This window comes from Dryobates pubescens, chromosome 31 (assembly GCF_014839835.1).
Source record: "Dryobates pubescens isolate bDryPub1 chromosome 31, bDryPub1.pri, whole genome shotgun sequence".
NCBI classification, from domain to species: Eukaryota; Metazoa; Chordata; class Aves; order Piciformes; family Picidae; genus Dryobates; species Dryobates pubescens.
The window spans coordinates 1,855,823-1,882,252 of NC_071642.1; the positions used below are offsets into that span (position 1 = coordinate 1,855,823).

At 55.3% G+C, this 26,430-nt stretch overlaps 1 protein-coding gene across 2 annotated transcripts in view; it reads right to left on the reverse strand.

The window, feature by feature from the left end:
• Positions 1–3,959: 3,959 nt before the first annotated feature.
• MLLT1 (MLLT1 super elongation complex subunit) overlaps positions 3,960–26,430 on the reverse strand; it is a 35,394-nt gene continuing 12,923 nt past the window's right edge. For both annotated transcript variants that reach the window (XM_054175341.1, XM_054175340.1), the window contains exons 4-12: positions 18,364–18,507; positions 16,307–16,432; positions 14,883–15,428; positions 10,123–10,210; positions 9,279–9,390; positions 7,913–8,012; positions 6,744–6,815; positions 5,527–5,598; positions 3,960–4,347 (exon numbers count right to left, since the gene is read on the reverse strand). In XM_054175341.1, the coding sequence (XP_054031316.1) occupies positions 4,219–4,347; positions 5,527–5,598; positions 6,744–6,815; positions 7,913–8,012; positions 9,279–9,390; positions 10,123–10,210; positions 14,883–15,428; positions 16,307–16,432; positions 18,364–18,507 (1,389 nt within the window). In that variant the 3' untranslated portion in view covers positions 3,960–4,218. The remainder of the gene's footprint in view (positions 4,348–5,526; positions 5,599–6,743; positions 6,816–7,912; positions 8,013–9,278; positions 9,391–10,122; positions 10,211–14,882; positions 15,429–16,306; positions 16,433–18,363; positions 18,508–26,430) is intronic.

Here is a 26,430-nt window from a genome sequence, read left to right on the forward strand (position 1 = left end):
CCCCTCTTTTTTTTTTTTCTTTCCTTTTTCACCCCCTCTTTTTTTTTTTTCTTTTTTCCACCATTTTTTTGGGGCCTTTTTTTTTTGTTGTTGTTGTTGCTTTTATTACATTTTTCCTTCAAACACTGCAAGCTACTACACATCCTGAAGACCTTTTCCTAGAGTACAACAAATCCATCCATGCTCTCCAGAGTGACACCAGAAATAAAAAAAAAAACAGCCACAAAAAAAAAAAATTATGAAATAAAAATATATATATATATCTCTATATATCCCCCCCCCAAAAAAGCCCCAACCCCCCCCTGCACAGGAGGAGCAGCTCCAGCAGAGCACTCAGCCAACCTCTAGAGAGAGCCTACAGCACAGGGAACGTTGGACAGGGACCTAAAAAGGAAGGGGGGGAGGGAGGGGAAAAGGGGGAGGGGGAGAGGGGGGAAGGAAGAGGGGGGGAGGGGGGGGGACAGACACAACACAAAGATTGAGGGCCCCCAAAATGGGACCAAACCTTTTTGTTTGGTTGCTTCCTCCTGCGGCCTCCCCTCCCCACATCCTCCCCCCCCCCCTTCCCCAAGCCCTCTCCCCACCCCCCTCCTCCCCACCCCCCCCCCCAAGCCCTCCCCCTGCTACCACCACATCAAGGCCAAAGAACAACAACTCTAAGTACTTGCAAGAAACCTTTTTTTTTGTCTTTTAAGTAACAAATCAGCAATGGTGCACACGAGGGGGGGGAGGGGAACTATTGCTGGGGACAAGAGGAACAAGGGACAATCCTATTTCAAGGGGGGGTTTTATCCCCCCATCTCCCTTCCCCTCCCCCCCCCCCCCCCCCCCCCCCCCGCTTTTCCCTCCCCTCCCCTCCCTCCCCAAGGAGATTATAAACAGTCTAAAAAAATCTGTCTGGAAAATACTTCTTATAAAAAGGGGGGAAAAAAAAAAAAACCCACCCCAAGCAAGCCCCAAAATTCTCAGCGATGCTCAGCAGACCTCAAAGGCAGGGCCAGGCCCGAGCCCCCCCCAGCAGGAGCCCCCCCCTCCCCCAGCACACCGCTGGGGTCATTCCCCCCTGAGGGGCTGCAGGACGCAAGGGGAAGGGGGAAGGAAGGAGGTGGCAGCTCCAGAGCCTCCCGAGGCTGCTGCTGGTCCCGGGACGAAAGCTGGGGGTGGATGGGATGGCTGTGGGAGGAGGCTGAGGGTGGTAAAGGGAAGGCTGAAGGCCCTCTGGGGATACCACCAGGCTGGCTGCAGCGTTGCTGCTCCTCTGGCTTGGGGGAGCAGAGGAGCATCCCCCACCCCCCCCTTCAGCTGGGGGCACCGCAGGAAGGAGGCTGCTGGCAGCTGCTCCTCACCCCCAGCCTCAGGCCAGGGCCCCAACCTCCCCTCCCCCACCAGCCAGAGCTCCCCTCAGCACCCACCCTGCCCCCGGGAGGAGCAGGGGGGTGAGGGGGGGGTGCTGGGCTCACCCTGCTGCCAGCCCCCTGCCCACCTCCTCCTCTTCCAGCCTCCTGGGGGTGGGGGCTGCAGGGTTCCTACTCCAGGTTTGGCATCACCCAGCAAGAAAGGGGAGGGGGGAAAAAAAAGGGGGGGGGGGGGGGGGAGGGAAAAAAAAGGGGGGTAAGAAAAGAGCTGAGATCACTGTGGTGACCACAGGGTTTGCACCTGGCATGAGCTTGGTTTGGTTTTATATATATATACACACAGAGACACACAGAGGAGAGACACAGGGAAGGGGGTGCTACAAGGGGGGGGGGGAGGGGAAGGGGGGGGGTGGGGAGAAGAGAGGGAGGGGGAAGGGATAAAAATTCATGGGAATCAGGTCAACATGACCCAACTCAAACAAGCTTATCATCATATTGCCACTTTCACTTGATTAGTTGCAACATTTCCATGATAAAAAAAGAGGGGGGGGGGGAGGGGGAGGGGGGAGGGGATAAAAAAAATCCCAAACCCAACCCAAAACCCCAAAACCCCAACCCCCAACCCCAGGGATTTGCAATTTCAATCCCAGAGGAAGGAGGACAGAAGCAAAAGCCCTGGGGGGAGGGAGGTGCAGCCCACCCCCCCCGCTCCAAGCCAGGCTCACCCTCACCACCACAGCTACAGGAGGTGGCAATGGTGGAGGTCCTCTGCTGCTCCTCCTCCTCCTCCTCCTCACTTAACATTTGGCAAGAAGCTTCCACACTGCTTGGGATACCTCAAAAACAAACACTTGGAGCAACTCCTCCAGCAAAATACTGCCTGTAGGGAACCAGGGGAGGGGAGGGAGGGGGAGGGAGGCTCGAGGAGAGCTCCCAGGCTTCCCTCACCAACCCCCCTCCCCAAGAAAAGCCCTGGGCACAGCCCCTGGAAGTCAACACTAGTTTCACTAGGAATAGGAGAGAAGGGTCTGGGGTTAGTGTTTTACTCTTCCTCTTGAGAGAGAAAAAAAAACCTCAACAAATAAAAAGGCAGGAGGGAAAAGGGAGGAAGAACCAAACCTGACTTCAGCTGGGTTTGAGCTCAGCCAGGTGGATCTCCCCCTCCAAAGTTCTGCCCCTCCAAGCACAGCCACTACTGTAGAGGCCACTGCAGGGGTGAGGGGGGGAAAGATTCCTCTTGGAGAGCACAGAACAAACCCAATCAAAAGTCAGATGAGGAAGGGGGTGGGGGTGGGGGTGCTGAACCCCTGAGGGGTGCTTTTCGTGGGGGGGGGAGCACAGAAGCTTGCTCTTCAGCCTCCATCCACTAAACACCAAGAGAGCCACAGCTGTCCACGAGAGGGCATTTTGGAACCACAGTGGGGGGAAGAAAAAAAGCCCCTCAAGCCCTACAGGAAGCAAATCTGAAGCTCCCTTCCACAACCATTAACAAAAAAAAAACACCATCAAAACAAGGAGGGAGAGGAGAAGGGGGGGGTGGGGGGGAGGGGGGAAAAAAAACCAACCCAAACCCCTACACAAAACAAATCCACACCCTTAAGATCATCAAGAGCCAACCAGGCCCTTCTTATACATACAGTACATACATATATATAATATATATATATAAAATATACAGCTTACAGGCTTGGAGTCCCTCTTACAGTTTAAAGCAGGCTGGAGAGAGAAAAAAAGATAACCAACAAACCCTAAAAAAAGAAATCCAAAGCAGGAGGGAGACCTTTGGGGGGGGGTTTGTTTTGTTGTGTTGTGTTCTGTTTCTCTTTCTTTCTTTCCTTATTGGTTTGCTGTTGTTGTTGTTTCTTTTTAGGAGCTCAGATCATTAAAAACCAGCTCCAAACAGCCCTCCCCCCCCATGACCTTGCCCCTCTCCACCACCCCTCAGGCAGGAGGGGGACAGCAGAGGCTAGAGGCCTCTCTTCCAAGAGCAACAGGAACTGGCTCCCTGCAGGGGGAAGCCTGCAGGAACTGGGGGGGGAGCCAGGAGTGAGAGCAGAGCTTTGAGACTTGCAAGTTGGTCCAGAGTGGAATCTGCTCACTTGTTGCAGGCTCTCCCCTTATCCCCTATTTCTTCTTTTTTCCCCCCTGGGAAGCCTCCTCTGGCAGCAGTCTCTCTCTGTCTGGCTTTGTAAAAGCCAATCTTACCTACCCAGCACCAACACAGCAGAGCTCGGGGGGTAGGGGTGGGGGTCAGAGCTCTCTGTGGGCAGGCTGGTCCCTAGATTTTGGTGAAGACAATTAGAACCCACGATCCAACACTTCTTCAGATCTCACAGAAGCCTGAAAACATCCTCTGGGGGTGGGGGAAACCCCAAACACAACCAAACCACAGTTCCTTGGGAGTCAAAATCCAAACCAAGCCAGAAGGAAGGCGGAGGCCGAGGCTGCCACTGCCGGGCGGCCAAGCGCAGCACATCTTCTGCTCCGCTCAGGACCTCTGCCCCAAGCGTGCTCAGGAAGCTTCTGAGGGAGGACAAACCTCAGCAACTGAAGGGTTGGTGCTTGGAGGGAGGTGGGTGGGGGCTTGAAGGAGGAGGAGGAGGAGGGGGGTTGAAGCCTACAAGAAAAGTGCAGCTGGCTGTGCATTCCTAGAGCGTTGGCTGGTCTCTAAGGCAGTGCTTCGGGTGAGTCAAAGAGGATTAAAGAAAGGCCTAGTCCCGTGGTGGGAGGTGGTGGTGGTGGTAAGGTGGTAGGTGGTGGTAGTAGGGGGTGGTGGTGGTGGTGGTTTGAATTTCCTGGTACCAATCAAAAAGGGAGGAGGAGGTTGGGTTTCCAAAGCAGCCCTGCTCGCGGCGGCCAAGCGTCATGTGGCGACGGCCTCCAGGTAGCTCTGCAGCTTCCGGACGGTTGTCTCGTCCAGGGAGAAGAGGTCAAAGTCAAAGGTTGTGTTGGTGACATTGAAATGCCCAGTCTCCTCAATCAGGTTGACAATCTGCACAGAAAGGAGACAGCCAAGGATGGAGAGACCCCACACCCCCCCATCCCTCCCCCCAAGAATCGAGGGGGAAGGTCACAGGGCAGCGCTACAGGCTGGGGTCGGAGTGGCTGAGAGCAGCCAGGCAGAGAGGGACCTGGGGGTGCTGGGGGACAGCAGCTGAACAAGCAGCCAGCAGTGTGCCCAGGTGGCCAAGAAGGCAAATGGCATCCTGGCCTGCATCAGGAATAATGTGGCCAGCAGGAGCATGGAGGTCATTCTGCCCTGGGCTCAGCACTGCTGAGGCCACACCTGGAGTCCTGTGTCCACTTCTGGGCTCCTCAGTTTAAGAAGGACATTGAGAGATTTGAAGGTGTCCAGAGAAGGGCAACAAAGCTGGGGAGGGGTCTGGAGCACAGCCCTGGGAGGAGAGGCTGAGGGAGCTGGGGTTGCTTAGGCTGGAGAAGAGGAGGCTCAGGGGAGACCTTTTTGCTCTCTCCAACTCCCTGAAGGGAGGTTGTAGCCAGGAGAGGGTTGGGCTCTTCTCCCAGGCACCCAACGCCAGAACAAGAGGACACAGTCTTGAGCTGTACCAGGGGAAGTTTAGGTTGGAAGTGAGGAGAAAGTTCTTCCCAGAAATTTGGAATGTGCTGCCCAGGGAGGTGGTGGAGTCCCCATCCCTGGAGGTGTTCAAGAAGCTGGAGATGTGGTGCTTCAGGATACAGTTTAGTGGTCATGGGAGCTGGGTTATGGTTGGACTGGATGATCTTAAAGGTCTTTTCCAACCCTGGTCTAGGAGTCTGTGAGAAGGTCTCAGAATGCAAAGGGAATCCTCTCTCCAAAAGGCAAACCAGCTCCTCCTGTGTGCCTGACTGGCTCAGGCTGGCAAGGGACCTGGGCACAGACTGGGAAGGGACCTGGGCACACTTCTTTCCTTTGCCATTAGCACCAAAGAGCTCAGCTCTGGGAGCACTGCTGGGATGTGCCAGAGGGGAGCTGCCCAAACCACACCTCTGCGTCTTTGCCTCCCTGCACACACCTCTGAGTTCATTTGACCTACACAAGTGACCCAGACCCTCTGGCTGAAGGGGAGGAGAGTGAAAGCTCTCAAGCATCACAGGGGTCCAGCTGAGACCCTTGGACACAAAGCTTAGCAGAGGACAAGAGCTTGCCAGAGAGCAGAGAGCTGATCTCTACCTGCTGCAGCACGTTGCGCTCTCGTAGTGCCATCAGCCGCCTGTGGAGCTCCACTAATTCATCAGTGTAGGCCTGCAGGGGAGGCAGGAACAGCACCAGTGACACACGTGGCCAAAGTCAGCTTCCCAGGGAGCAGCACAACCACCTGAGGCTCTTTCAGGCATGGCTCTAAGTCCTAGTTCTTTTCCCCCTCATTTTTTACTGCCTCCTTCCATTCTAATCAGGTACTGGAGATGAAGTTTCCATCAGTATGGATGGGCTGAAGGCCTGGAGACCTTTTCCTCCCCAACCTTTCTTTCTTCCCAGCCTCCACTTTTCCTTCCTAAACTCTTTCTTCTTCCAACCTTTTGCTTTCCCAACCTCCACTTTTCTTCCAACCTCTTTTCCCAACTTTGTTTTCTTCCCAGCCTTTTTCTCTTCCCAACCTCCCCTTCTCCTCCCAAGCTCTTTTCTGATTCCCAACCTCCTTTTTTTTCCTCCCAACTTCCTTTTTTTCTCTCCCAACCTTTTCTCTTCCCAACTTCCACTTTTCCTTCCAACCTTTTTTCTCCCAACCTCTTTTTTCCTTCCTAACCCTTTTTCCTTTCCATCTCCTTTTTCCTTTCCAACCTTTTCTCTTCCCAACTTCCACTTTTCTTTCCCCATTTTCTCCTCCTCACAGCCTCCTTTTTTATGTCCCCTCCCAACCTCTTTTTTGCCTTCCCAACCTCCCTTTTTTCCCCCTCCCACCATCCTTTTTCTCTTCCCAACCTTTCTTCCTCCCAACTTCCTTTTTCCTCCCAGCCCTCATTTTTCTCCTTCATCATTTGGCTCTCAGCCCCAACCTTGCTCTTTTCCCTTCTTTCCTTTCTGAAGCTCTTCAGCCCCATCCCTATTCATGCAAACTCTTGAGGATCATTTCCTGACACAGCCAGGTGCCAACAACCCTTTAACCCACACCCCTGGGGCAGCAAAAGGGGCAACCACCAAACCCATTTTAATGCCCTGTTGTGGGGGGGGTTGAGTCCATCCTATTTGCTATCCACCACTCCCTGCAGTGTGACTCCCCCTAAATCTGTCCTTTCAGTCTCTCTTACTTCATTCCCCTCCAGTTTGGAACCTGCTGAGACAGAGCAATGTGACCACCCCTGGGCTGTTTCAAGTGGGGTTTTTCTTTCCCACCCAGAGACCCTGGGGAGGATCCCACAGGTGTGTGACAAACCAACCCTCAAACCAACCTTGTCATAGGTTCCCTTCTTCAGGATCTTCTCTGGCTTGTTACAGGACTCTGGGCTTTTCCTTCCAGATGCCTGCAGGTTAAAGAAAAAGCAATCAATCAATCAATCAACATCAGGGGCCAAAATTAGCTCAGACAAGGTGGTGGCTTAATGGTTTGCATGCCCAGCACTGACCAGAGAAATCAGTTGTCTGCTGGAGATGGTGAAACAGGGAAGACCTGGTGCAAGGCTGCACTAACAGCAGGGATGGAGCTGCAGAAACCCCAAGTGCTGGGAAGCAGCATTGCAGGCCAGGGAAGATTGAATGCACCCTCAGTGGGTCTGCAGGTGGCATCAAGCTGGGTGGCTGTGTCCATCTGCTGGAGGGCAGGGAAGCTTTCCAGAGGGATCTGGGCAGGTGAGAGCCACGGGCCAGGGCTCACTGGGTGAAGTGCAACAAGGCCAAGGCCCTTGCTGCACCTGGGTCACAACCACCCCATGGGGCACTTGGGGATGTGTGGTTGGAAAGCTGCAGCTGTGAGAGGGACCTGGGGGTGTTGGTTGACAGTCACTGAACATGAGCCAGCAGTGCCCAGGGGGCCAAGGAAGCCAATGGCATCCTGGCTTGGGTCAGAAGCAGGGTGGGCAGCAGGGACAGGAGGTGACCATCCCCCTGTGCTCAGCACTGGGGAGGCCACACCTTGAGTGCTGTGTTCAGCTCTGGGCCACTCACTCCAGGAAGGACATTGAGGGGCTGGAGCCTGTGCAGAGCAGGGCAGCAAGGCTGGAGAAGGGCCTGAGGGAGTTGGGGGTGTTCAGGCTGGAGAGAAGGAGGCTGAGGGAGACCTCATTGCTCTCTCCAGCTCCCTGAAAGGAGGTCGGAGCAAGGAGGGGCTCAGCCTCTTCTCCTTGATGACAAGCAACAGGACCAGAGGAAACAGTTCCAAGCTGTGCCAGGGGAGGTCCAGGCTGGATCTCAGGAAATACTTCTTCACTGGAAGGGTTCCCAAACACTGGAACAGGCTGCCCAGGGCAGTGCTGGAGTCACCACCCCTGGGGGTGTTCAAGCACCAGGCGGAGCTGGCGCTTAGGGACGCGGTTCAGTGTTGACCCTTCAAGCGCTGGGTCAGGGCTTGGACTGGGTGAGCTTGGAGGTCTCCTCCAAGCAGGCACACTCTGTCATGCCTCACCTTGTTGTTTGCAGGGGGCAGCTTCTGCCCAGGAGGAGGCTCTCGACTGGGCAGGCAGGAATCGGCGCTGTTGTCGCTGTCGCTGTCGCTAAGGCTCAGCCTGCAAAGCCAACAGCAGGGAATGAGCACCCCCAGGGCACCAGGGAGCTGCTCAGCTGGCAGCTGCAGCAGACAGGGTGAAGTGACAACTCTCTCCTTGAACCTGGACTGTGAACTTGTCTGGGAGAAGTGCTCTCCCTCCCAGGATTCTGTTTTCCCTTGCCACCTTCCATTCCCTGAGCAAGCAGAGCGGGGACCTGCAGTTTACACACTGGAGCAGCTCAGCCCTCTCAAGACACAAATCCCCTGGGGGCCACTGAGTAAAGTGCCACCTGATGTGCACACACAGCAGCTGCCCAGCTGGGGGGATCCATTGCAAGACCCCCCAGGTACCTGCCTGGGAGATCTGTCAACACCTCCACTGAGACCACAGCCAAAGCCAGAAGCATTTGGTGCTTCTGCTGCCACCTTTGAGACCTCCTATTTATTCTCTTCCTCCCTGTGGCCCTGCAGCTGGATTACAGCAGGTATCCTGCTGTTGATGAGCTTGACAAACTCTTTATTACCTCTCCTTTAAACAAAGCCAACCAACCCACCCCCAGAATCCAATCAATCTCTTGCTTGCCTCTCCCTCCCTGCTCTCTTGGTCCTGGGGCACCCTGGGCAAACAACGGAGGCTTTGTTGGTTTTGGTGAGCAGAAGCAGCTGGGCCAAGCAGTTGGGTTTCAAATCCTCAGCCTGAGACACCAAGCTGTGGCTACAAGAGCATTTCCTGAGGGCTGCAAGATGAAATCCAACCATCTCCAAGGCCCACAGCAGGAAGCAGCTGTCAGCCACGGCCCACGGGAGTCGAGTAACCAACTGGCAGCCTGAACTCGGGGTGCAGGCCAAGAGTGCTCAGTGCTGGGAGCTGCTGGGTGTGCTGTGCCAGCCCTGAGCAGCAGCTGGCAGCCTCCACAGCACCCCTCTAATCTCTGCAGATCAAAGGTGTCCCCCACCAGCCAGCCCAGCAGAGAGCTGAAGGTGGCAGGTGCTTGAAGGAGCTCCCTCACAGACACCTGCAAGCTCAGCACACACCACCTGCCCCTGGCCTCCCTTTGAGCTCTGCTGCTCTCTCCTCATCCAGTTCTGTTCTCACCCTGCCTGTTTTCATCTGCTCCACGTCCTCAGCCCTCCACACATCTGCCCTTTCTCCTCCTCTCACACTTTCCTCTCAGCTGGAGCCCCTTTGCTTTGGTTCCTCCCTCCAAATGGAGGCAACACGACCCCCCCTCACCCCCCAGGGCAGCAAGACAAACCAACATCTTTCTTCTGTGGTTGTTACCACCTGGAATCCCGGCTGACTGGGTTTGCTTTGACTGCTGCCTCTTCTCCAGAGGAGCTGTCATCATCATCTGACTCCTCTGACTGCAGATCTTCCACCATGGAGCGCAGAGGGCCTGGGATCAGAGGGGAGAAAGCAGTTCAGCACCCCCAGGAGACGTGCAGCAGAACTCCATCCCCCCACTGCTGGGCCAAGCTGGACTAAGCTGCTAAGCCCCCTCAGGATTCCCCACTGCCCTTCTCATGCTGTGCAGAGACTCTGCTGAAGGACCTTCCATCATGCACAGCTTTCAGAACCACAAAGAGAGCTGACAAACTGCACAGCTGCCATAAGGCCACCCCCAGCTCCCCTCAGTCCCTCCTCACTCCCTTCTGAAATGAGAACAACAGGACCCATTTTTCATCTCTTTGAGGCTTAGCTGGCACTCAGGGGACAGCACTGGCAGCAACCCAGCAGCTGCTAAGCCTTCACCACTGCCACACTTTGGGTCACTGGGTGGAGGAACCTCCAAGAGAAGTAAGGAGCTGACTGTCCCATTTCTCCTTGTCAATAAAACAAGCAGGAGCTTTGGAGCAGAAACATTCTGCTGCCACTGGAGACCAAGCAGCAGCAACCACATTTAGAAAGTGAAGCCAAAAACCCCAAAGCCACCAGAGGGAAAGAACCAAATCCAGAGAGATGCTCAAGTGTCCCAACAAGCAAAACTCTTGCTCATGAGTAGGCTGTGCCACTACTGCCTGCACAGCTTCAGCAGGCAAGAAAACTGTGTAGAATGGCTCAGAGAGGAGATCAGAGGTCTGATTCTTCAAGGAGGAGCTGAGGGAATGTGGATGTCTTTGCAACACACCTTGGCTGTGGTTCTGAGATGGCTCAAAATCGGAGTCAGAGCTGGAGTCGGAGCTGGAGCTGGAGTTGGAAGGGCTGGACTGGACAGACTTAACCCCCCATAAAAGGGGAAAATAAACACACACACACAAAAAACAAGAGAAGGAAAAAGAATCTTAACCTTTCCAATCCAGAACAGCAGCACAAAGCAGAGTGAGACAGTTCCCCACCCCTGAGTGCAGCTCAGAAGCAGCACAACCAAACCCCAGGGCGATCCAAAGGCTTCCCGGAGCCTCCGCAGCTTCCACCAAACCCCTCCACAGCACCAGCCACAAAGAGCCCCAGGGAGGGAACACTGCAGCTGGGAACTGCCCAGGTGGGAAACCCTCACCATGAAATGTGAACAACCCAGGGCAACCAGCAGAGCCTCCTTGGGAAGGGTTTATGGTAACCCACAGCCACGAGGGTGCTGAGACACTGCAGCAGGCTGTCCAGAGAAGCTGTGGTGGCTCCAAGCCTGGAGGTGCTCAAGGCCAGGCTGGATGAGGCCTTGAGGAACCTGGGCTGGTGGGAGGTGTCCCTGCCCATGGCAGGGGGGTTGCAACTGGATGGTCTTGAAGATCCCTTCCAACCCAACCCATTCCATGAACTTTCTCCCTCCCTCCTCCTGCAGGAGATTCAGGTTGGACATCAGGAGGAAGCTCTGCACAGTGAGGGTGGGGAGACCCTGCAACAGGTTGCCCAAGGATGTGGTTGAGGCCCCATCCCTGGAGACATTCAAGATCAGACTGGATGCAGCCCTGGGCAGCCTGATGGAGTTGGAGGTGTCCCTGCTGAGTGCAGGGGGTTGGCCAAGATGCCCTTCGATGATCCCTCTCAGCCGATGCTCTCTGTGCCCTGCTTTAGCTGCAAGCCCCACGAGGTGGCAGTGAAGGCCAAAGGAACCATTCCAGCCCCAGGAGCTGCAGTGGCTTCTGCAATCACCTTCGAGGGATGGCTTTTGTTGCTCAGTAGGATCCAGATCAAAGGTTCTCACTGCTCTGTACCCTCACACTACCCTTCTCACAGCAGTTTAGCATTGCAGCCTCATTCTGCCATCCAGAATGCACTGACTGCTTCCCACCACCTGACGCTGGAAACTTCACACAGTGATCAACTTTCTGTAACGAAGAGGTAAGGGACTGCCCCCTGTGCTCAAGCAATGTGTGGCCATGGCTCCTGGGGCCATGGTTTGGTGGCCATGGTGGGGCTGGGTTGCTGGTTGGACTCAATGCTCTCAGAGACCTTTTCCACCCTTAATGATTCTATGACTCAAGGAATCTTTCCCAGATCAGGGAGCGCAGCTCTTGTGTCCCCCCGAGGGAGCCCATCCTAACCTCCTTCCTTCCCCACAACCCAGCAGGTCTCCCCTGAAAATGACTCCACAGCACCCAAGCAGCAGAAGTTTGAAGCTGTGCAGGCCTCCATCCCTCCCTCTGGGCTGAAGCCTCTGCTCTGCTGCAGCTGGACACGCTCTGCAGGCTCTGTCACCCCCAGGGGACAAAAGCAGAAGCCGACAAAGGAGCAAAGGGATCCTGCCCTCACAGCTCAGCCTCTCCCTTTTGTCACCACCAGCCTCCAGGCAGCCAAGCATGAGGCCAGCTCGGGGAAATGGGCTGGAGGGGGGAAGGAAAAGAAGAGAGGGAGGAAAGGGGGCAAGGGGGAGGAAAGGGGGCAGGGAAAAGAAGGGAGAAAGGGAGGCAAGGAAAAGGGGGAGAAAGGGGGGCAAGGAAAAGGGGGGGAGAAAGGAAAAGGGGGAGAAAGGGGAGCAAGGAAAAAAGAGAAGAGAAAGGGAAAGAAAAAAGAGAAGGGAAAAGGAAAAAAGAGGGGAAAGGGAAAAGAAAAATAGAGAAAGGGGAAGAAAAATAGAGAGAGAAGAGGGGAAGGAAAAAAGAGAGAGAAGAGGGGAAGGAAAAAAGAGAGAGAAGAGGGGAAGGAAAAAGACAAAGGGAAAGAGAAAAAGAGAGAGAAAGGGGAAGAAAAGAACAAGCAACATTCAGCAGGAGCAGAAATGGAAGAGAAGCTCCTCCAGCCCACTGCAGTCACAGCAGCCCTGGTGCCAGCAGCACAAAGCAGAGCAAGACTGTTCCTTTCAACAGCAGCCTGCAAAGATGTCAGCTGGAAGCCGTGGTGGAGCTGCAGCCCCAGAGCCTGTTGCACAACACTGTTGGCTGCAGCGGCAGAGCTGATTTAAGAGTTTCCGGGCCCCGCTCCACCTCCAGCTGCTCCTTCGCTCCAGTGATGTGGCTTTACCACACAGATCCACACAGCTGCACCAGCAGGGCCCAGGCAGCAGCGAGCTGCAGTGCTGGCAGCACAGGAAGAAGAACAAGAAACCCCCTCCAAGGGTGGGAAAGCAACTCAACCAACCTCCTCTGCTGCCTTCCGCGCTCAGATCCCTCAGCGTCGAGGGCCAGGGGAAGCTGAGCTGAGCGGCAGCTGCCAGGGTTCCCCCTTCATCACACTGAGCACTGCCTACCCTCCTCCTGGGCTAGCACTCAAATCCCTCTGTCAAGCATCCAAGAGACACAAGAGCTGGTGCAAGAGAGGACACAGCAGCACAGCAAGCTTGGGGTGGGGGGTGGGGGGCAGGACAGGGCTGCAGCCGACGCTGTGGACACAGCAGCAGTGCCTGAACTCAGGGCCTCATCCAGCCTGGCCTTGAACACCTCCAGGGAGGGGACATCCACAGCCTGCTTTGGGTTGGAAGGGACCTTAAGGATCATCCAGTTCCAACCCCCTGCCCTGGGCAGGGACCCCTCCCACCAGCCCAGGCTGCTCCAGGCCTCATCCAGCCTGGCCTTGAACAGCTCCAGGCAGGAGGCAGCCACAGCCTCCCTGGGCAGCCTGTGCCAGAGTCTCCCCAGCCTCACTCTCAAGAATTTCTCCCTCCTCTCCAGCCTCAATCTCCCCTCTCCCAGCTCAAAGCCATTGTCCCTCATCCTGGCACTCCCACCCTTGTCACAAGTCCCTCCCCAGCTCTCCTGCAGCCCCTTTCAGCTACTGGAAGGCTGCTCTTCAGCTCCTCCTGGAGCCTTCTCCTCTCCAGGCTGAACAACCCCAGCTCTCCCAGCCTGTCCCCACACAGGGGAGCTTCTCCAGCCCTCTGATCATCCTCATGACCCTCCTTTGAACCCAAGAGGTTGCTCAAGGCCTCATCCAGCCTGACCCTTGCACACCTCTGGTGGGGGGCATCCACAACCTCCCTGGGCCACCTGTGCCAGGGTCTCCCCAGCCTCGCTGGCAAGAAGGGAAACATCTTCCCAGCACACACAGAAGACACGAGCCAAGAGCTGTCAGAGTCTGGGTTTCAGTTGTGTCTTTCTCCTCCTGCTTTGTTTTGTTGCCTTCTTTTGGAAAAAGCTTTTCAGAAGACAGAGGGTGAGGAATGTTCTTAGTTGTTAAAAAATGCAAAGGGGGGAAAAAAAGAAGGAGAAATATTTAGACAGCTCTTAAAAATAGTAGCAGAGGAACATCCTTTGGTTTATGTTTCACAACACAGCCTGGGGAAGGCTTTTCAGGGGCAGGAGGTTGGATTCTGAGCTGTAGCCAGCAGCAGATTTCTTCCAGGCCAGGTCAGGAGTGGGGGCTGGGTTGCTGGGGTGGGGGTTTTGGTTTTGTTCCATTTCAACACTGGGTTTGGGGGTTGGTTGGTTGGTTTGTTTGTTTGCTTTTCAGAACCAAAACTGAAACCATTTCCTCCTCCTCTGCACTAAGGTCAGGGTCACCAATGTGTTAGCACAAGTGGGTACAGAGTGTGCCCGTGCCTGGGGCTGGCTGCTTCTGAATCACAGCATGGGAAGGGACCTCCAGAGATCATCCATCCCAACCCCCCTGCAGAGCAGGACCACTCAGGAACACATCCAGCCGGGTTTGGAAGCTCTCCAGAGCAGGAGACTCCACAGCCTCTCTGGGCAGCCTGCTGCAGGCCTCCAGCAGCCTCACACCAAGCAAGTTCCTCCTCGTGCTGAGGTGGAATTTCCTGTGATTGAGTTCAGCCCATTGCCTCTCCTCCTGCCCCTGGGTGTCACTGCACAGAGCCTGGCTCCATCCTCCTCACCCCCACCCCTCAGACATTCACAAGATCCCCTCCCAGCCCTCTCCTCTGCAGACCAAACAGCCCCAGGGCTCTGAGCCTTTCCTCCTCACACAGATGTTGCAGTCCCTTCACCATCCTCATAGCCTCTGCTGGCCTCTCTCCAGCAGTTCCCTGTCCCTCCTGAACTGGGGAGCCCAGAAGTGGACACACTGCTGCAGGTGTAGCCTCACCAGTGCAGAGCAGAGGGGCAGGAGAACTTCCCTGGACCTGGCCACACTCCTCTTGATGCACCCCAGGATACCAGTGGCCTTCTTGGCCACCAGGGCACATTGCAGCCCCGTGGGCACCTTCTTAGCAACCAGGACTCTCAAGGTCCTTCCCTGCAAGGGATGAACCAGAGGCCATAACCTCAAGCTCTGCCTTTCAGCTAAGTCTCCCTGCAGCTAAACCTGACCAAGAAGTGCCCATCTGAGACAGGAGGTGCCCCAGGGAGCAGGAACAGTTAATAGCCAGGGGATTTGAGGTAATACTGAGGTATTAATTAAAGGATTAACACTGAAGGTTTCAAAGAGGACTTGAGGGACAAGCCTAACCCTTCCCCAGGCTGGTCCTGCACCTCTGATGGACTGTTTGTGATCAGCTTTCTGCAGGCAGAGATTTAAACAGCACCAAACCTCTGGCAAAGGCCAGATGCCCTAACTCACCTCTGACTTGAAGGAAGTTTCATCCTCTGAGTTGGACTCCTCCATCTCCACAGGCTTTTTGATCTCCTTGGCCTCGCTCTCGGGCTTCACCTTCTCCACTTTGGCATTCATCTTCTCCTTGGTTTGCTTCTTCTCTGGGTATGAGGAAGACGAGGTCCTGGGAGAGGTCCCCAGGATGTTCTTCACCCCTTTGGAGCTGCTCTTCTTCTGCTTTTTGGCACTGGGCTTTGGTGACTCCACGTTGGAAGGCCTCTTGCTGGAAGACTTCAGCTCCGGCTGGGGGCCGCCCTTCGGGGAAGTGTTCTCCAGTTTGGTCTCCTTCACCGCCAGTTTTGGTTCCTTGAAAGCAGCTTTGGGAGGTGCCTTCTCCTCCTTAGGCAGTTTATTCTCAGTTGGTTTCCTGGAGGAGTCCTTCAAGGGCTTGTTTTGTTCTCTTTCCAGGTCTTTGGAGGAGTTTTTGCTCTCCGAGTCTTTCCTGGGCCTCTCCCTGTGCTCCTTGGTGACTTTGTGCGGCTTGGAGGCTTTGCTGCTCTCCTTGTTTGCATCCTGGAATTCAGCAAGAGACAGAGGCAAGGCAGGGATCAGCCTGGGGCCCTGCAGAGCATCACAAAGCACCTGCTCACAAATCGGCCTGAAAGCCTTTTGGTTGAGGCAGACATCCACCCACGGATGCCTCATGCCCTGACCTGCCCCTGAGGTCAGCTCCAAGCTCTCCCTAAGGCTGATGGACAGAAACTGACAGCAGGCACCTAAACATCCACAGCAGGACAGGATGAAACAGGTCTCACCAAGGCCTCTTCCTTCCCCCAGGCTCTATAAAAGGAGGTCTATAAATATCTGGAGATGTTTAGTCCAGGTTCAATTTCCAGGGTTAACAACTGAAGCTAGAGGCTGCTAAACAATCAGGAAGAGGCCTCCTGAATGATGCCAACTTCCAGACCAACAGCTGCTGGGCTCCAGACTACAAGGAAGAGGCTTCCAGGATTGGAAGCTGCCACAACCCAGCTGCTGAACAATCAGGAAGAGGCCTCCTGAGTGATGCCAACTTCCAGACCAACAGCTGCTGGGCTCCAGACTACAAGGAAGAGGCTTCCAGGATTGGAAGCTGCCACAACCCAGCTGCTGAACAATCAGGAAGAGGCCTCCTGAATGATGCCAACTTCCAGACCATCAGCTGCTGGGCTCCAGACTACAAGGAAGAGGCTTCCAGGATTGGCAGCAGCCACAACCCAGCTGCTGAACAATCAGGGAGAAGCCTCCTGAATGATGCCAACTTCCAGACCAACAGCTGCTGGGCTCCAGACTACAAGGAGGAGGCTTTCAGGATTGGAAGCTGCCAGAACCCAGCTGCTGAACAAGCTCTTAGCAGGAAGTCCTGAATGACTTCTTCACCTCAGGCTGACCTAAAAGTGTGCTTGACTGACCTTTGACCCATGGGATGGTTTGGTCTTCTTGGGGTCAGAGAAGGCAGAGAGTGGGATTGTAGGTAACATTGGATAGTCAGGGCTTGGTCTTGAGACAGCTTCTGCTCCCTCTGGCATTACCATCACCTAGCAATAAAGGGGAGAGAAATGATGGATGAGTAAAGCCTCCTGGAGTGTTAACACAGGAGCAGGCTAAGCCACTTGCTCCATTAACACACAGCCAGAACCACAGAATGGTTTGGCTTGGAAGGGACCTCCAAAGGTCATCCAGTCCAACCCCCCCTGCACTCAGCAGGGACATCCTCAACTAGAGCAGCTTGCTCAGAGCCTTGTCCAGCCTGACCTTGATGGGCCCTCAACCCCTGAGCAAGCTGCTGCAGGGTTCCACCACCCTCCTGGTGCAGAACTTGTTCCTCACATCCAATCTAAATCTGCTCTGCTCTCCTTTCAGTAAAAGAAAAACAGGGGAAGAGCAAACCTGGGAGCTCTCCCTTGCCAAGATCCTACCTGAAGGGATCCTCCAGGAAGGCTGCCCAGGGACCTTTGCTGAGGGTGTCCAGAGCCAGGCCAAGGGGGAATGGTTTGAAGCTGAGGCAGAGCAGGGTTGGACTGGAGCTGGGGAAGAAGTTCTTCAGTGTGAGGGTGGTGAGAGTCTGGCCCAGGCTGCCCAGGGAGGCTGTGGCTGCCTCCTGCCTGGGGGTGTTCCAGGCCAGGCTGGATGAGGATCACTCCTTCAGCCAATCACTGCATCTGACATCTCCAGAAGTTAAGATTCCATCCACTGCACCAACCCATCCCTTGCTGAGCCTTCAGGAGTCGCTTTTCCCCTCCCACACCCACTTCCACTCTATATTCCAACACTTCCCCTGAAGTTCTTTGTGTTCCCTAAGCCATAAGCAGCCAACCTCAGCTTGAGAGGACACCTGAGTGTCTGGGAAGCACTAAGGATTAAGCTTTCCTGAGGCAAAAATGAATAAGGAATAGAGTGGAAAGCTCTTCCTTCTCTTAAAGCAGGTCACAGATAACTGGAACTGCCTGCTGGACACTTTGCAGCAGCCACACATCTCCATTTCCTGGGGGGGGGAGGGAGGGAGTTAGTGCTTTGATATTGCTGGTGACATTTAAATGGCAAATGAAGCACCACCAATCACATCAGCAATGCTTCAGTTCTGCTTCAGGTGCTGCAGCTGCACACACACACAGGAGTGAAGGGAAAAAACCTGCCTGGGTCAGCCTTCAGAGGAAGGTGGAGAGCTGTGGCCTGCTGGGCTGGGGTCAGAGTGGCTGAGAGCAGCCAGGCAGAAAGGGACCTGGGGATGCTGGGGGACAGCAGCTGAACAGGAGCCAGCAGTGTGCCCAGGTGGCCAAGAAGACCAAGGGCATCCTGGCCTGCATCAGCAGGAGCAGGGAGGTCATTCTGCCCTGGGCTCAGCACTGCTGAGGCCACACCTGGAGTCCTGTGTCCACTTCTGGGCTCCTCAGTTTAAGAAGGACATTGAGAGACTTGAAGGTGTCCAGAGAAGGGCAACAAAGCTGGGGAGGGGTCTGGAGCACAGCCCTGGGAGGAGAGGCTGAGGGAGCTGGGGTTGCTTAGCCTGGAGAAGAGGAGGCTCAGGGGAGACCTTCTTGCTCTCTGCAGCTCCCTGAAGGGAGGTTGTAGCTAGGTAGGGGTTGGTCTCTTCTCCCAGGCAAGCAGCACCAGAACAAGAGGACACAGTCTCAAGCTGTGCCAGGGGAAGTTTAGGCTGGAGGTGAGGAGAAAGTTCTTCCCAGAAAGAGAGATTGGCCACTGGAATGTGCTGCCCAGGGAGGTGGTGGAGTCCCCATCCCTGGAGGTGTTCAAGAGGGGCTTGGATGTGGCACCTGGAGCCATGGCTTAGCAGTCAGGAGGTGCTGGGTGACAGCTTGGACTTGATGAGCTCTGAGGTCTTTTCCAACCTCATTGATTCTGTGATTGTAAAGAAGAAACACCAAAGCAAAGCCAAGCCTGGAGCAAGAGGAGATCCCTGCAGGCTTGAGCAGCAGCTCTGCAGCTCTCCAGAGCCTCTGGCACTTACCCCTCCGGCCTTGATCAGCTTGCGCCTGAACTCCTTGGTGGGGTTGTTGAAGGTCAGCTTCTCGCAGCGCAGGTGGTTCACAGGGGGGTTGCCCTCCAAGTTTAAGAAGAGGTCATACGTGAAACAAACCTTCTTGGGCTCCTCCTGCAAAGAGAAGGGAAAAATAAAGCCTGCTGGGGAGAGGGAAGAGGTTTGGCAAGGCCAGGGAGCCAGGGGCCCCTGAGAAGCCCGAGCCAGCCGTGGGAGTCCTGCAGGCAGAGAGGCTTTTCAGCACCAGAGCAGAGGGCTGGAAGTTAAAAGTCTCTGTGCCTGAAGGGCTGGAGGGAGCAGAGTGAGGAGCTCAGATGTGGCTTTTTACTGCAAAGGGGCAAAGGCACAACTCCTGATTCACAGAAGGTCTGGGGCTGGAAGGGACCCTCCAAGGGCATCTTGTCCAACCCCCTTGCAGGCAGCAGGGACAGCTCCAACTGGAGCAGGCTGCCCAGGGCCACAGCCAGTCTGGTCCTGAATGTCTCCAGGGATGAGGCCTCAACCATAGCCCTGGGCAACCTGTCCAGTGTCTCATCCTCATTGTGAAGAACTTCCTCCTGATGCCCAACCTACATCTGCCCTGCTCCAGTTCCAAAGCATTGCCCCTTCTCCTATCCCCACAGGCCCCTCTGAGCAGCCCCTGCCCAGCTCTCCTGTAGGTCCCCTTCAGATATTGAAATGCAGCTCTGAGGTCTCCCTGGAGCTTCCTCTTCTCCAGGCTCCACAACCCCAAGACTTTCAGCCTCTCTTGTCTGTTGAAAGCCCTTCAAGCCCTGCAAGGAAAGCAGCTTGCCCAGCTTTATCCACTGCTCTGTTCTCCCTGAAATTCAGATCCCTTCTCCTTGGGGAAGCAACTGAACTCTTCAGCATCAATATTAAGAGAAGCAAAATCCTTTCTTTAGAGAAGCAGCAACTTCTGAACTGGCAGCAGGCTCTGAGGCTACTGAGAGAAGATTAAGTGGCAGGGCAGGAGGCAGCCCTGGGTTTGCAAAGCCCCTGTTCAATATGCAGATTGCAGAGGCTGAATGGGAAGAGATAGCCCAGGCCTTTTTGTTGTGAACTTTCCAAGGGCACTTTGGCTGAAGGAACCCCTGCACACTGAGGGGGAGATCATCTGTGCCTCACTGCTTCCCTTCCACCTGCAGACACCCAGCACAGAGGGGGAGACATCTCCTCCTGCTGCTGCTCTTTTAACTCCCCCACCTGCAAACACTGCTTACTACAGACAGCATCACCACAGCTCCTGGGCTGCCCTCTTGCTGGGCATTTCCAGCTGAAAACTCAAAATAGAATCAGAGAAAGCCAGCTTGGAAGGGACCTGAAGGAGTCATAGAGGCATGGAATGGGTTGGGTTGGAAGCGGCCTTCAAGATCAGCCAGTTCCAACCTCCCTGCCATGGGCACTTTCCACCAGCCCAGGTTGCTCAAGGCCTCATCCAAACTGGCCTTGAACACCTCCAGGGAGGGGACAGCCACAGCCTCCCTGGGCAGCCTGTGCCAGAGGCTCCCCAGCCTCACTGCAGAGAATTTCTTCCTCACCTCCAGTCTCAATCTGCCCTCTTCCATTTCCCCCTTCCCCTGTCACCCCCAGCCTTTGTCAGGAGTCCCTCCCCAGCTCTCCTGGAGCCCCTTCAGGCACTGGGAGGCTGCTCCGAGCTCTCCCTGGAGCCTTCTCCAGGCTGAGCAGCCCTGACTCTCTCAACCTGTGCCCACAGGGGAGGTTCTCCAGGCTCTGATCCCAGCCAGGCAGGTGCCAAAGCAGAGCTCTGAGCGTCAGAGGGCTGCAGCCTGCTTTTGCTGGCACCTCCCAGATCAATTTATTCCATGTTGGAAACCAGGGAAAGCATTTCAGAGACAATTCTTAGGCCACATTCAGCTTCCCTCTTCATCCTTCATTTAAGTTTATTGGACTTTGAGGGACCCTCTGCAGCTGCTGCTGGCGCTCCAGTCGCCAGCACTCGCAGGCAGAGCTCACTAATGAGTTGGTTAATGGCAACGCAGGGGGGGAGGGGAGGGAAGGGTCTGCTGGGAGGGGTCCCTGCCCGTGGCAGGGGGGGGTTGCAACTGGATGATCTTGAAGGTCTCTCCCAAGCCAACCCATTCCATGAAGACTCTTTTATCTTGGCTATCCCACCCCCTCCACCCCCCTTGTCTTTTAGAGAGAGAGAGACTCCAAAGCATCAAAGCAGCTCCCACATATTTATTGTACCTCTGGTGAGGAGCTTCCACTTGCTGTAAAATTAAGACAGTTTCTCACTGTGAGCTTTCTCCAACTCAGAGATCACAACCACCCTGGGAACCAAGCCCCAGCCCAGTCCCATCACCATTAAAACCTCCTTTGTATCAGCTCAGGCCATCAGGAGCATTCTCCCCCCCGCCCCCCAAGTGAACAGTTAAGATTACAGCACTGCTAAAAGATCTCAGCACACACACAAGAGAGAACTCCCAGCAAAAAGCTGCAAATAAACATTCTTGGCTTTACTGCCTTCCCCAACAGCTAAAGGATTGCAGCTCAAGACACTCCAAACCTTCACCCATCTGGCCCTCCCTCAGAGCTTCTTCCCTCCAAACAACCTTCAAGGGGTGGAGGGGAGAAAGGGGGGGGAAAGGAGAGGGAGACCAGGGAGGGGGGAAAGAAGAGGGGGAAAAGGAGGGGGGGCAATTGGGGGGGGAAAAGGAGGGGGAGAACTTGGGGGGGGAAAAGGAGGGGGAGAACTTGGGGGGAGGAAAAGGAGGGGGAGAACTTGGGGGGAGGAAAAGGAGGGGGAGAACTTGGGGGGAGGAAAAGGAGGGGGAGAACTTGGGGGGAGGAAAAGGAGGGGGAGAACTTGGGGGGGGGAAGGAGAGGGAGAAATTGGGGGGGGGAAAGGAGAGGGAGAACTTGGGGGGGGGAAAGGAGAGGGAGAACTTGGGGGGGGGAAAGGAGAGGGAGAACTTGGGGGGGGAAAGGAGGGGGAGAACTTGGGGGGGGGAAAGGAGGGGGAGAACTTGGGGGGGGGGGGAAAGGAGAGGGAGAACTTGGGGGGGGGGGAAAGGAGAGGGAGAACAGGAGAAAGAATGAAAACAAACCAACAAACCACCAAAAAAAAGAGAGAGAAAGCCAAGGAGAAAGAACAAAATCTCTCTCCATTAGCCTGGACCTCCACATCCTGCAGCTGTGAAGGGGAAGCCAGACCCAATCCACACTTCAAAGCCTTTCCAAACCACACCTTGGGATCTCCTCCTGCTTGGAGCTGCAAGAGTGGAGGAGCTTTTGCAAGGCACAACATCAGTCTGTGAGGGGCTGCACCACCACTGAGGTCCATGGCATGGGCTGGGCTGGAAGGCACCTTCAAGCTCAGCCAGTTCCAAGCCCCTGCCATGGGCAGGGACACCTCCCCCCAGCCCAGGCTGCTCAAGGCCTCATCCAGCCTGGCCCTGAACACCTCCAGTGGGGGCATCCCTGACTGCCCCCTGAGCAGCAGCTCTGTGTGCAGGCTGAGCTTTAGGCTGAGCTCTACTCTTAGGCTGATTCTGTGATTCCACCTTCTGATACTCAGCTCCTGCTGTCAGCAAGGCCAAGTGAAGGGCAGGGGCTGGAAGGGGCCTCTGGAGATCAAGTCCAACACCCAGAGCAGGGGCACACAGGGGCACACCCAGGTGGGGCTGGGATGCCTCCAGAGATGGAGGCTGCACAACCTCCCTGGGCAGCCTGCTCCAGGCCTCCAGCAGCCTGACAAAAGCTCCTCCTCCTGTTCAGCAGGGATTTCTGATGGCCAAGCTTGTGCCCACTGCCCCTTGGCCTCTGTGGAGATTTTGGTGAGCTCCAAGCCCAAAAGGTTTTTCTGGAGGGCCTTGCCCCCAAGAAGGGAAGGTTTGGGGTGGAGGATTTGGATCACCTCCATTTCTAACTGGGAGGCTCCAGCAGAACTCCAGAAGAGAATCTGTCAGCAAGAGACCAGTTGGGCATTGGAACCCTCTCCCACCAGGGGAAGCAGTGGAGTCCCCTCCATTGGGCAGTGTGAAGCTTGCCAGGGTGCTGGGCCAGCTCATTCCAACTCCCCTGTGACCTAGCAAGGTTGCACCAGGTGATCCTTGGGGTCCTTTCCAGCCTGGCCTTCAGACCCCCCCAGCAGGTTAACCATTACAATTCAGTGGTCAGTTTGTACAGGAAATGGTTAACCTCTCAGCAAGCCAGCCCAGAACATTGCTTTATCTGTCCCTCAGATCTCACCATGCCAGAGAAGTAAACTCCAAGGGTGTACCACAGAGCCAGGGCCAAGCTTTTATCTGCAGCTGCTGTAAATTGCCCTCAGCCAGTGGATCTCCACCTCCAGCTCCCCAGGCTGAGGCCATCTCACTTTATTGTTACTGCCTCCCAGCTTCCTGTCTGCACCTCTGCTGGGACAGACACCCAAGCTGCTTTCTTCTTCCTCTTCTGATCTTCAAAAGTCCTTCTCTGATGAGGGGACTGCAACAGCTCTGAGAGACCTGGGGCTTTCTTAGGCTGGGGAAGAGCAGACTGAGAGTGGGGGTCTCCCCCATGCTGAGCAATGCTTCAAGGGTGGGTGGGAGGGAGGAGGATTCAGAAGTTGCAGTAAACTGGAAGGGACCTTCAAAGGTCATCCTGCCCAACCCCCCCTGCAGTCAGCAGGGACACCTCCAACTGGAGCAGGCTGCCCAGAGCCACATCCCATGGGACCAGCCTTTTGCCAGGGTGCCCAGGGACAGGCCAAGGGGCAAGGGGCACAAAGTGGAAGCCAGGAGGCTCCATCTGAACAGCAGGAGAAACTTTGGTGTGAGGCTGCTGGAGGCCTGCAGCAGGCTGCCCAGAGAGGCTGTGGAGTCTCCTTCTGTGCAGAGCTTCCAACCCCCCCTGGGCATTGAGCTCCTGGGCAGGCTGCTGTGGGAGCCCTGCTGGATGACTTCTGGAGGTCTCTCCCAACCCCTGGTAGGAAGTTTCACCTAAACAGGAGGCTGAAGGAGCCCTGGAGCAGGCTGCCCAGAGAGGCTGGGGAGCCTCCATCTCTGGAGACATTCCCAGCCCACCTGGTTGCAGTCCTGTGTGACCTCCCCAGGGTGCCCCTGCCTTGGCATAGGGCTGGGGGGGGTCAGCCTCACTCTCCAGAGGTCTCTGCCCCTCTGGGACCGTGTGTGGCTGCAGGCTGAGCAGGGCAGGATGGGGTTAAAGTTCTTTTTGGCACTTTGCACTCAGAGGAGGGGCTTTCATTTTCTTTTTTCCCTCTTCCCCCCACCCCCCCTCCCCAAGTCTTTTGTTCCAGTTTCCTCGTGGTGGTGTTTTGGAGGCAGGGTGTGCCCTCTGCCACTTACCACAAATCCGAGAGCACCTCACTCGGTGGCGTGCTGCAGGGAGCTGTAAATCACTTGGGAGAGAAAGCCATAAACCCAACTTATCTGGGGAGAAAATCTAGCACACCAAGGAGGCAGCCTCATGGTTATTCAGTAACTCCCAGCACTGCTTCCCCTCCACCACAGAGCCCCAGCCTGACACACTCATTTAGCCCTCACAGGTCCATAAATGAACAACCCCCCCCCCCTGCCCCCCACCCCCTTTATTCCAGGCTGGTCCAACTGGTTTGACTGGTCCTCAGCCCTGCTGCCAGACAGGAGGTTTCCAACTGAGCAGCCCAAGAGCCATTTCTGGAAGCACCTCCAGTCCTGCCTCCAGTTTTGGTGCCCCCCAGTCCCAGGAAGGACACAGAGGTGTTGGAGGGAGGCCAGAGGAGGCCACAGGGATGCTCCAAGGGCTGGAGCAGCTCTGAGCACAGGCTGAGGGAGCTGGGGCTGTGCAGCCTGGGGAGGAGAAGGCTCCAGGGGGACCTCAGAGCTGCCTGCCAGGGCCTGAAGGGATCCTGCAGGAAGGCTGCAGAGAGACTTTTGCTGAGGGGGTCTGGAGCCAGGCCCAAGGGGAATGGTTTGGAGCTGAGGCAGAGCAGGGTTGGAGTGGAGCTGAGGAGTTCTCACATCCACAAAAACTGAAGAAGAGGTCAAAATATTTGGGTTTATTTTGACCCTAAACCCTACACACACAACCCCCAACCCAATTCCAGCTGATTCCTCTGCTTTCTTTGCTTCTCCTCCTTGCCCCTGATGGAAGCAGCCCAAGTTACACAGATCCATTATGTAAATACCAGAGGCCTTTTATCTCCAGCACTGAAATTGGGAGGTAGGAGCTTTAAAGAGACTTTAATACAACATCTTAGCCATGCTGCATTAATATCAGCTGCCTGACATCAGAACAGCACCAAAGTACAACCAGGCCTTCAGCTTCTGGGGGGGTGGGCAGGAATTGATCTCATTTGATTAGGATGCAAACCAAAAAGCTGTTAAAGGGCTGAATCCCAAAGCCCTACCTGTCCTGACAGCATCCACCACCAGCCAGAGATGGATCTGGAGACAAAGAGGCTGTGAACAAAGTCTCAAGATTGTTGAAATGGAGTGGGGGGGGTAGGGGTGGGGGAGAGGGAAGGGAAGAGCAGCAGAGAAACAGCAACCCATTTATTGTAGCCTGGGTTGTATTGATTGGAGCTCCATGGAGCTGCTAGCAGCAGCCCTCCCTACAGGAAGGAACACAAAGGACTGGGAAATAAAAATAGCACACTAACACTTGCAGCCCAAGAAGCCCAAATCAGCCACTGGCATGAGGCAACAGGGCTTGCAGAAGCTGCAGCATTCCACCTCCTGAGCCCCCAGCAGCGGCTCCTCGGCTTCACTTACAGAGGAGAAGGCTCCAGCAGGCCACCAGCATCCCAGTGGGGCTAGGAAGGCAGGCTGAAGGAATTGGGGGTGTTGAGCCTGCAGGAGTGAAGGCTCCAGGGAGACCTTGGAGCTGCACTTCAGTATCTGAAGGGGAGACCTACAGGAAGGCTGGGGAGGGACTGCTTAGAAGGGTCTGTGGTGGCAGGATGAGAGGCAATGGCTTTGGGCTGCAAGAGAAGGCTGCCCAGGGAGGTGCTGGAGTCCCCATCCCTGGAGGTGATTGGATGTGGCACTTGGAGCCATGGGTTAGCTGTCAGGGGGTGTTGGGTGACAGGTTGGACTTGGTGATCTCTGAGGTCTTTTCCAACCTTGTTGATTCTATGAGAGGAGATTGAGACTGGAGATGAGGAAGAAATTCTTGACAGTGAGGGTGGGGAGACACTGGAAGGCCACTCCAAGGTCTCCCCAGAGCTTTTAGGTTGGCCATGAGGGACAATTTCTTCCCTCAGAAGGGTTGCCAAGGCCTGGCCCAGGCTGCTCAGGGCAGTGCTGGAGTCTCCATCCCTGGAGGGGTTTCAAAGCTGTGGAGATGTGGTGCTGAGGTTTGGTGGTGCCCTTGGCAGTGCTGGGGTAAGGGCTGGACTGGATGATCCAGAAGGTCTCTTCCAACCCCAGACTCTATTCTGTGTTCAAAGAACAGCCTCTTGCCTCGTGTTTAACCCTCTGCAGACACATCCCTGTCTGCCAGAAGGGCACCAAAAGCCCCAGCAGGGCCCACAGCACCAACTGTGCTTCTCCAAACAGCCAGCAGCAGGAAGAGGCTGCCCCAGCACCAGGGGTTAATGGGCAGCTGGCTGCCAAGCTGCCTAAGAAAATAGCCCTGCTGAAGTTCATTAAAACCATTCTTAGGCCACTCTCAGGCAAACTCCTGCTAGCAGTGCACAGCCCTGTGGTTCCTCAGCCAAAGCAAAGAGTACCCTGGCTCTGGCCACTGCTATTTATCATCCTGCTAACAAATTAGAGCAGGGAAAGGAAACAGCTCAGAAAGGAGGCTTCAGCTGTGGAAAAAACAATTTTCAGCCAACCATGGCAGAGCTCAGCCCCTACAGCTTAGTTCACTCTTTAAATCCCTTTCTCTTCTCACCTAAACATGCAGCAATGAAAAAACCACCATAATCCCAAAGCCTCTGCAACTCTTGGCTTCAACTCAGAGGCTCAGCAAAAGAGCTGCTGGAATGTGGGGAGCCAAGAGGAGCCACCCAGCTCCCCACAAACAGCATTTGCCTCCCAACCCCAGAATCAATCTGTTCAGATGGAACCTGCTGAGTCCCAGCTTGTG